The 10,792-nt window shown below is 40.2% G+C and overlaps 1 protein-coding gene across 2 annotated transcripts in view; it reads right to left on the reverse strand.

Annotated features, from left to right (window-relative positions):
* vps13d (vacuolar protein sorting 13 homolog D) overlaps window positions 1-9,272 on the reverse strand; it is a 59,643-nt gene extending 50,371 nt beyond the window's left edge. For both annotated transcript variants that reach the window (XM_080733220.1, XM_080733219.1), the window contains exons 1-12: window positions 8,749-9,272; window positions 8,060-8,287; window positions 7,093-7,170; window positions 4,398-4,588; window positions 4,006-4,086; window positions 3,349-3,465; window positions 2,683-2,787; window positions 1,780-1,950; window positions 1,577-1,677; window positions 1,079-1,247; window positions 471-572; window positions 49-232 (exon numbers count right to left, since the gene is read on the reverse strand). In XM_080733220.1, the coding sequence (XP_080589346.1) occupies window positions 49-232; window positions 471-572; window positions 1,079-1,247; window positions 1,577-1,677; window positions 1,780-1,950; window positions 2,683-2,787; window positions 3,349-3,465; window positions 4,006-4,086; window positions 4,398-4,588; window positions 7,093-7,170; window positions 8,060-8,156 (1,396 nt within the window). In that variant the 5' untranslated portion in view covers window positions 8,157-8,287; window positions 8,749-9,272. The remainder of the gene's footprint in view (window positions 1-48; window positions 233-470; window positions 573-1,078; window positions 1,248-1,576; window positions 1,678-1,779; window positions 1,951-2,682; window positions 2,788-3,348; window positions 3,466-4,005; window positions 4,087-4,397; window positions 4,589-7,092; window positions 7,171-8,059; window positions 8,288-8,748) is intronic.
* Between the last annotated feature and the right edge of the window lie 1,520 nt (window positions 9,273-10,792).

Consider the following 10,792-nt stretch of genomic DNA (forward strand, 5'->3'; position numbering starts at 1 on the left):
TGAGCTTGTAGATTAGGGCATGCCTCAGCGTATCAGTGTGTTTCTCACCCAAAATATCCCAGGAACTAGGGCTTGGTAGGAGTTCCTCTGGGACCTGGCTGTCTCCATACCAGCCTCCCCAACCAGGGAACCAGGACTGCAGGTACTGGATCATCCCAGAGCTGGCGCTCTTGGGGATAGCGCTGCTGGGTACTAGACAGTTCTGAGGGGTGCTAACAGGCTCGCGCACACTCTATGAAAGGAGAACAAAAAAACAGTGAGGAGAGAAAACAGACAACACCACAGATAAAACAGTAACATAAGTGAGGCATATACATCTGGATGTCATCCATCTGAACATAATGCATAAGGGTTTTGTCTGACATGAGCGAAGCCGAACACGGTATTTTATGGGGCCACAAAGATCCTGATGGCTACTGGCTGGGTTTCTAATGCCAATCATCTGTGTACTGTAAATCATCTTAGCTTGCCTCTGCGATCTCTTCTTCCTTTCGGAAGCGGTCGTGGACCAGTTCCCTTAGAATCTGTAGTTCCTCCAACGTTTGCTCATCCTCCACTCTCTCCAGGTCAAACTGTATGACAAAGACAATGTACATGGACATTCAATTAACACATCTTCTGCCTAACCCGGCCACAGCCGTGTTTACTCTGGTTAACGGTGCTCTGCCACGGCTGAGTTAACCCGACTGCGGTTAACTCATTAACACATTTCTCCCTATCCCAGTCAAGTCTGCCCTTTCGCCAGAGACCCAGAGAGGACTAATTTTAGTGTTTTCGCCATTTCAATAAATAAGCATAAACAAACAGATTTGTGTGGAAATATATATTCTATATACACAGATTTATATATAAAATACATTTTCGCAAGGACAAACCAGTCATACATACGCCACGCGCCGTTTCAAACTGTTTCCAGAGAGACCGCGTGACATACTGTATCATACATGATAATTTAGGGCCGTGTCATAGGAGCTTTAAGTAATTCTGCTGGGGACCCCCTGGAAATCTCTCAAGGATCCCTGAGGGTCCCCGGAGCCCACAATGAGAAACACTAGTACATGGGTGGTTAAAGTGTTACCTCCTCATCTGGGCTGAGGGGCGTTCCTGTCAGCCTCTGGAAGTAGAGGTTGGTGTAGAGCAGATTGTCCCGTGCTCGCTGCAGGACAAAGGACCAGCTCCCCCTCCGACGCAGCTCCCTGATCTCATATAAGTTGGCCTGGATAGCGAACAGCCACCACTGACGGCAACTGTAAGGACACACAACAACACAACAGGCTATTATTCATATTCAGTAGATCATTGAGCAGTGAATGTGTCCCCTGACACCCGTTATATTATGAACTGGTAATTTCCTTCGGGGTGGAATTTCACTTACTGTAGAAGGGTTGCTAACTACTGTTTTTAACAAACAAAGAAATCTTCTCTTAAAATAAAAAATAATAAAAATCGACACAAGAGAGAAAAGCAAGTCCAAAAATTGTATTTTTTACGAAGTTATTTTAAAGATACTTAAGTCATTTTTCTTCCATGGTAATAGCCTTAAATTAGATAAATCCAATGGTATGTGTGAACATACTTCCCAATAACAGGAACTTTGGGTCTCCACTGGCGGTAGTGCATCTCTCTCTCCCTACGGTCAAGCTCTTTGAGGAAAGCCATGATCTGCTGGTACTGGATCTGACAACAAACAAGGCAGCAGTGCAGGTGAAACTTATGGTAATGAATAACTCAGAAACACCATAGGAGACACAAGGTCACTATAGGTGAGTTGGTGCAAACCTGTGACAGACGTAAGGACATGGGTTCCAGTTGAACTTGGGCTTCAATTCGTGGGGTGTGGCGGGACCTCAGTGGTTCTTTGGACGCATTTCTTCTCAGCAATACCGAGGCGCACACAGGTTCAAAGATGTACTGGTGCTCACGAGTCTGCATGCATTTGGTCATGGCGTCCTGCGCAACCAGGAAATGATGAAAGAGGAGTTCAGTATGTGAATCAGATCGAAAACTGAAAACTAATCCTGATACCATCCCAGCATGAACTTCAAAGACCGCCCTAAATTCTTCGCATTGGTTCTGCAATTCAGTATGTTTTAACATTTCTGAATTGTATCCACCCAGTTTACCCATCATCTGGCTATGCGAGATGATGGAGTCAGGGATTCCCTCAGACAGCTTCTGTGTTTGAGTTTTAAGATATTGGGCTGTATTTTGATTGTCTTAAAGGCCCACTTCACCTCTGGGACAACCAGATCTTATTTTATTGTTGTTTGGGACACGATCAACACAATCCTGAGTTATTTTTTGTGTTCAATCTGTGTTTTGAGATATTTTAGTATTTCAGCATGACTACTAGTGATGCATTTTACATCATATGATGCAGCATGATGCATCATATGATGTAAAATGTTCTTATGCCTTAACTTAAAGGCCTGTCCATACTGTCTCCGACTACGAAACTTTTTGTCGGAGAGTTCCGACATTCCGATGTGCAGCTTTCCGAACTCTAATTCAGGGTAATGCTTTTCAGAAGATTCGAGTGACGTCATTTTGTAGTTGAACAGGACCTTTGACAGGCCTTTAAATTAAGGCATAAGAGCTGGTACTTAAGACAATCAAAATAAAATAGAGCCCATTGTGTTTTTACAACAGTGATATTATTAAATCTCCCCATCGGTGACTGACCTGGATCTGATTCGCAGGAAGTTTTCCCAGCATTTCACACTCTGTATCCCAGTAAACGCTGAAATCTGAAATCTCCAGCTGTTTCTGCCTGAAGAGCTTCTGGGCCTGCCAGTAGGACAACATTTATTAGCTGGGTTAGGCTTTGTTAGGTGTAATGTAGCTTTTTTAATGGCTCGCAAGGAAATATCCAGTTTTTCTAACCTCTACAACAAACAACAAATATATATTTATAAGGGTTGAGGTTGAAAGTGATTAAAACAATTAAAACAGTTTGAAGCCTTCATTCATAAAATCTCTCTTTTATTTTGAAAGTTACTGTATGTGTATTGTGTAGTTCTCTCAGAGAACATCTGATATGGTTAAAATATACCAGAACAAACTTTAACAGTAACCTCCTCAGGTATAACGCTATGGAGTCCAGATATCTAAACACTCTCCAACTGACAGTGGAGAACACTCTTCATTGACTAACATATTTAAAAGTCAATATGTTAGTAATATAATCGTAATTAATATTTATGAACTACACAACACATAGGTGAGCCAAGGTGACCAATTCATGCATATAATAAAAGGAATTGCAAAGCAAATCAAAGATTACAAGATTTTTTATCAATTTTAAGCAGCAAATACAGTACCTTACTTGAGCTTTTATATCTTACTTACTGGTTCTTTGGAGGAATTCTGAGCTGCTACATTGTTGATGCACACACCGAAGGAATATGGTTTTTCTGGATTAGAAAAGTCATCTTCAAATCGCAGGTGTACACCCTGGATTTTCAGCTACAGTGACAAGACAGACAACAAAATTTAAGTTCCAAGCAAATGTAACACAATGATTTATTGATCATACGTGTAGCGCTTAGTGAATCTCTCCTTTTTGTTCTATCCATTTAGGCATGCGGTTGTCTACAGTACACCCTGCCCAAACCAACAGTTGTTGGAACTTTGACAAATTTACTCCCAAAATTAGGCAAAGTACCAATCCCAACTGTTGGTCTGGGGAGGGTATGGACAACTGCCACTGTACTCCTGGTACACACAGCCATCAGTAGGGCTGGGCAACTTTTTTTGTTTTGTTTTTTAAGCTGATCTACAAGCTCACAGCGCATTGTGAGCTTGTAGATCTGCTATTTTCGCAATAAAAAATGTTTCATCAATCATAATTAAGGCAAAATTTTGAAATAATCACAGAGAAATAACCGTGATATTGATTTGAAGTCATATCGCCGATTTGTACCATACTGTAGGTTATGAGGTTAAAAGGAGGTTTCTGTTTGCAGTTTGCACCGTGCCCCCTCTTGCTCCCATCAGACAGCTTACCTCAATGTTTTCTACGATCCTGGTGACCACAGAGGCAGTGGCGGAGTACCAGTAGGACTCGCCCTTCTGTTCACATTCACTCTGGGAAAGACATAACAAACACATTTGCTCTAGTTGTCAGTCTCTCCACTGTTACAGCTTTTACAAGGTACTTTCAAAAACAAACAAGCACATTTCTAACGACTTAAATCCTCTATTCTTAGTAAACTGGACCTGAATTGACTCTTTTTTCCCCCTCTCCACCAAATCTCTTTGCCAAAAATAGCAGATCTACAAGCTCACAGCGTGTCACGATGCGACACATACTGAGATGTAGATCTGTTATTTTTGGGCAATGTTTGCCCCAGAATATCGATGCTGGGGTTTCAAGTGGTTATGTACTGTAAACCCACTTTCCATCTATCCTCCAGCGCCTTGAGGAGGCGTTTCTTGCGTTCTCTCTCCTCCTCCCTCTCTGTGTCTTCATCGTACTCATGGACCAGGGCTGGGCCGATGATCAGGTTGAGCTGTGACATGGAGATGACCCAGGGGTCACTGTGGGGCCTGTAGAAAGGGATCTGGAGTGTGATCTTCCCAATGAAGCCTGTTGACCACCAACAACAACATTGGACCATATCAGATAAAGGGGATCGACTGAAAAAACACAACTGAAATCACATTAAAGAGACCATCCTGAACATAATCATCTTTGATCTTGTGCTGTGGAGAATCTACTAATAAAGTATCAAAGAAATCTAATTAAATCCAGCAAATTCTAAGCATTATGCTATTGACCGCTAGGGTGATAAGTATAGATAACACTTTACAATTCAGGCATTTCAGGCACTCTTAATCCAGAGAGACTTATAATATATATAACCCTTTTAGACCGATTCTAAAAACGCCTTCAAAAACCTAAGGTTTCTGAAAAACGTTCAAATACTTCATAGCAAATACTAATGAGACACAGAGGTGTCTCCTGGTTTGAAAGGTATAACAACGTAAGTGGCAACAGGTCTATATGTGATAAATCATATATAATGCATAAATCTAAATATATTTTGCAATCACAATTAACTGGAATAAGAATCACAATATGATTATAAGAATATGATCATCTGACGAGCTGAAAGATTTCAGTTTTTTATGATTTATAGTTCTCTGCTTCAGCATTTGGATAAGATGCTTCCACATGTTTTCTATTGCCATTTTTATGAACTTAGCACTCCATTTTAGAACATTTTTTGTTGAAGAATGAGGCACACACTTTTTTCACCCCAACGAGATTTATGTTTAGGCACTAGGATAGAGATTATTATTCGTGTCAGGGTAACGCCTAATTTATGCTCCATCGCGCGATGGTATCGCACACCGAGACCGACAGAGTATAACATATGTTCGCCCCAGAATATGAGCGCTAGCGTTCAGACAGATGTGTTAAGACCATAATAGGGTGATGGATGTGGAACCATATTGCCCTTTATAAAGTCTACCAGAAAAGGAGACGCAATCTCAAGAGCACGGTTGTCTGGTTCTGCCCAAATAGCCCCAGTACACATAGAAGGAGCATGCTTGTGTCAAGTTCAACACAGGTCACATTCCACAGCTGGGGCGGCAAGATAAAGGATGGATGAGAATAGTTCATTAAGATAGCAAATGAAGGAGGCGGTACATTCCTAATGTTGAATGACATGCATTCTAATACAGACAATTACGTTGAATTAATAATCACAAGAACCTGTGACGATTATTACATACCGTTATTACTGTATATTTCCAAATAGTAGCCTTCAGGCAAATAGCCGCTGGGCACCAAATTATTTGAGATAATTGTTATTATCTTACAATAATAGTAATTATTTTGTATAATTGCCATAATCGTTTCCATTCATTTCATCTGTATGAATTCATCTGTTGAGAAATGGTGAAATTAGCAAACATATGTAAATACTGGATCTAATAAAGTAACCACTTAACCCTGTATAGCGGATCTATTAGATTTGATTCGTTGTACAATGGTGGCGTAAAAAACAAACCTAAAATTGCACATGGACAGAATAGCACTTCGCAATGCATTGTGAGCTTTTAGATTTAGATCTGCTATTTTAACTTTACATTTTTTTAACCATTCATTAAATAGAATTTATGCAAAAGTTAGAAATTGCCCTGCCCTACCAATGGCACAAGTCAGCAACAATGGAAGAAAGAGAACTACACAAACATTCTGTGCAATGCCTGTATTGAAATATGCATGTAAACAAATTGTTGAGCAGCAGCATGCAAAACCAGATAGCTGGCAACTGTGGCAATATACAATGTACTGTACATACTGTACATAACTAGAGTGATTGCAGTCATGCAAGACTAGGTGTGTCTTTCCAGCCTTAAGATATTCGACCACAGTTACCAGGCAAGAAAATCCAGATTCCATTTGCTAGCATTTCTTGAATAGACTGACAGGCTCGTGAGATGACTGCTGAGCAGCAGTGGTGGACAAAGTACTAAACTCCAGTACTTGAGTGAAAGCATACTCCTGGTCAAATATTACTAAGTGAAAATTGTTAAATGAAATTTGTGCTTGAACACTCAAGTATTCAAATGTGTTTGTTTTAATATCAATGCATTGCTGTATTAAGATTTGGACATTTCCCCCCAAAATGTAAATGTACTTTATTACTGTCCGCCAGTGCCGAGCAGAGAGAAGACAACAAGAAGTGATGGGAGAAACAACCCCAGAGATTTTGTTTTCTATCCTTGGCTTGTATCCAAATGACTTATCCACTTCACCTAAAATATCATTAAAATTACATAAAATACAAGGCTTCATTTGTAGTCCTACACGGCCATGTTGAGGACCAACACGGGTGTTTCAATGTGATTGTCATAGAAGAACTAATGTTTTACGCCAATCAGAACACCTGTGTTGGTCCTCAACACGGCCGGTGTAGGACTACAAATGAAACCCGAGAATGTATTCAGACAATACGGCTAGTACTCTATTCTATTCTGTTCTACAAGGTTGTATCCCCTTCCCCTAATCTTGAATAATAGTTGTTATGTATCGTGTGTGGCTCAATCAAAACTCTGTTTCTTTTGAGAATTACTCACCTGCTTTGACTTCAAAGGGAAGATCAAACTCTCTCAGAGCATCCTTCCTCAGAGGGAGATTCTCCAGCTCCACCGCCCCTGAGAAAGAGCAAGAAACTTACTGAACGAGCGACTAGCTTCATGATTTCCCCATAAATACAACATTCTGAAACATAACTCTATTATTCCATTCACTGAAATTCTTGTATGGGGCATTATGTACAGTATGTATCTCCATTGATTGTAAATTCATTCATCAAGACCTGCATTTAACACAGTGAAACACCTTGATATCTGGCCTCCTTTTAAACAAAATGAAAACATTTCAGCACCTGGATAGTTCAACCAACTTCACCGATTAATTGGTTGGATACATAAGTATACTTGGATACTTATGGCTTTCACTCCACTACTGTACATTTTAAATACTGGTTCAGCTTTTGAAAGCTGGAAAACAAGCTATTGCTGTTTAAAATATCCCATTATATATTGATACTGTTACAGTTCAACACATACTATTCAAGGCTTTTGCAGAGTGTAGAGTAGACAATCCTAAAGTGTGTGTAGCTGTAGGCCTACTCAGTAGATATTAACTGTTTTTGTACACCCTGTAATGAACACCGTGTATGAAGTCTCATCATGAAAACTGTAGGCAGCTTAGTGTGAAAAGTCTAAAATGTCACAATAGTGTTTCATGGCAAGTCTGTGTAGCAGGATATTTGGCCAGGAGCTCATTCCTTCTGGATGAGCAATATGATCTTTGGTTGCCCCTTGCGGGAGGCCGCGGTTAAAATCCAGGTTGTTACAAATATGACAAATACATGCAATAACTTGCAGCATCATGTTATTGTTATGAGTATCCAAAATAACATATTGGTATGTACGGTATGCAAATGCACTCCAATGCATCTTCCACACATCTCATCCAAGGCAGATATCATCAAACACAAGATGACAACACCACAACACACATGCATATTGTATTTACCTTTAAGGAGGGCGATGGAGAGCTGGTCTGTATTTAGGTTGCTGACATATTTCCCCAGGTATGTGTTAAGTACCCAGGCGACAAGTCCCTCTAACATGGCGAGGACTCAAGGAGGAGGGGGAGTGGGGAGAGGCTCAAAGATAAACTTGTGGGAGGAAATCTTGGGCGCCGAAGGTTCTCAGGTTTGACATCCACCAGCCTCCACCAACGGTGGAGTTTATTCTGCGTCTAGTATAGAGAGAAACCAAAACAATGAACCTACAATATTCAGAATGCAAAAGAATCACAGGACCGTTTCTCAATCTCTATCTTGTTGGATTGGACAGTAATGAACTGAATACACAGAACCATAATGGAAACAAGATCCTTTATGAGATTTGTGTATTATCCTTTTAACAATTTGTGTTAATCAAGTATTCAATGGCAAAAAAGTGTGACAGGAAAGAATGACCTATGCCCCAGAAATGTTTTCCCCTTCAAAACGTCTCAAACATTGACTTGACTTAAAATCGTGCAAACAACTAAGAGCACATTTCACAGAGCTTGTAGTTGAGTATATATTTTGACTCAAGTACAGACAGTATCTCATCCAGCAACTATCTGGGCTTGTGAACTCTCCCACTATCTGTAACCAAATTGACTTATTCTCTTGTACAATAATTCGACCTTATATTGTGTAGTAGACTCACTGCAAGTGAGGACGACCGCTGAAATTCCTCAGGGACATTTGGACCAAGACATCTGGAGTCCCTGTTCAAGCTGAAGCCCGACGATTTGTACTGTCCATCATGTCATGTCCAGAGGAATGTACTGGTCATCTCCTCAGCTGCATGGCAGGATCGAGGTCAGACAGTCGCTCTGTCCGACCGTCAGAATCGACACTAGGACTAAAAACCAGGACGTCCTAAAGGTAAAAGTCGATTGTTACAGAAGGCTGTCTGTAGCACCAGACAACAAAAACACTGGGGAACAAAACAAGGCAGACGACAGGACAAGGTTGTGATCCCAGGCTAACAGTTAGCTAATGTCAACTGTCCCAAACCGAAAGAAAGACAGCAGCGTCACGGAGCTGACAGTAAAGCGAAAAGACAGGCGAGCAATATCCGCGTCGTTTATTCACAGAGAGAACAAAGTAAATCCTTCCAGAATGTGTTTTTTTCTAATTTAATAAGCAGAGTTTAAAGTTACATGACAGCCCAGCGGACGTAAATAACGACGCTCTCTCCCTCACTGGACTTCCAACGGGTAACTTCCGGTCACGTGACAAAAACAAAATAATTTCTCATTCTTCTCATGTTAGGAACACTGGGGACATCTAGCGGTGGAAAGGACAAAACACACACACACACACACACACACACACACACACACACACACACACACACACACACACACACACAAATGACATACATGTTTATGAATCTCATAAAGCTTCAGTGGTGGAAAAAGTAGTCCTACTGAAAGCTAAAGTAGGCTATCAATACTGCAATATGTAGAAATACTCTTTTACAAGTAAATATCTGGAATTCAAAACTTACCTGAGTAAAAATACAAAGGTAACAACCAAAGTGGAACGATACAAACACTGGAACTGACAAACACGGGCCCTGGTTGGTTCCCTCATGACTTGGGTGCTGCTAGACCCATCTGCTGCCTTGTGTTAGTAGCAATGGCAGACAGAGTCTAGCAGGCGCTTGGCTAAGTTTGAAACCCTTGTATGTCCAAAACTGTTGGAGTCTGTTTTCCAATGTTTGCTACTTTTTAGCTCTTGTTGATATTTTCATTGGTTAAATATTTATAAATACTCAAAGACACTTTACTTTAGCTTTCGCTTCCCAAATTCTTCAAAAATAATGAAAATAGCTGATCTACAAGCTGACAACGCAATGTAGTGAAGCTTTTAGATCGGTTATTTTCAGCATACTTTTGTGCAACACCGTATGATGGAATATTAGGACATTATGATTAAAACATTAAATAGACTTTTTGGTTACCACCGCGCTCTGACTCGACTTGTGCGGTGTCCCTTTAGATCAGCATGTATTCATTGGAGGATGGATCGCACTCAGTGGCAAGAGTTGTTTTTTCTTTCTTTATTATAACATGGATGATGATTAAAACATTAAACATTAAAAGTTGAACTCTGTAGATATAAGGTTTCAGTCCAACAAGTTGATACAATGACAACAAGGAGTAGTTTCACCTGAAAACAAGCATAGTGCATCCCAAATGGGTATACCCATCATGATATAGAATCACCAGTAAAATATATGTAAGGAAAGGTGATTAAAACCTTTATTTGATATCTGAGCTATAATCTGTGAGGGCATTATGGTGTCTAGAAATGCTAATACGGTAATTTTCACTAATCACTTTTCACAAGTTCAGCATCAGCAAATTGTTAGTCCATAGCAAATTGCATGATTTCAAACCTTCAAAAAATGTTCTCATATCCAGATTCCAGATATCAGATCCGGATATCCAGATTCTATCGTTATTGAGGACACACACATTGTGAATTGGCTAAACAAAAAATACCACATTAACCACAACAGTCAGAAAAATATATACTGTATAGATTACCATCATGCTATTTTAATCTACAGTCTGCAAACCACAATGCATTATTTTATGATTCCAGTCCGATCACACAATGTTTTTAAGCCCTAGGTGTAATTACTGTCATGGCCTGATCCCAGCACTTCATCAGATCTGCCAAATCCACTGAGAACA

The sequence above is a fragment of the Nannobrachium achirus genome (genome assembly GCF_963921795.1).
Source record: "Nannobrachium achirus genome assembly, chromosome: 9".
Classification (NCBI taxonomy): domain Eukaryota; kingdom Metazoa; phylum Chordata; class Actinopteri; order Myctophiformes; family Myctophidae; genus Nannobrachium; species Nannobrachium achirus.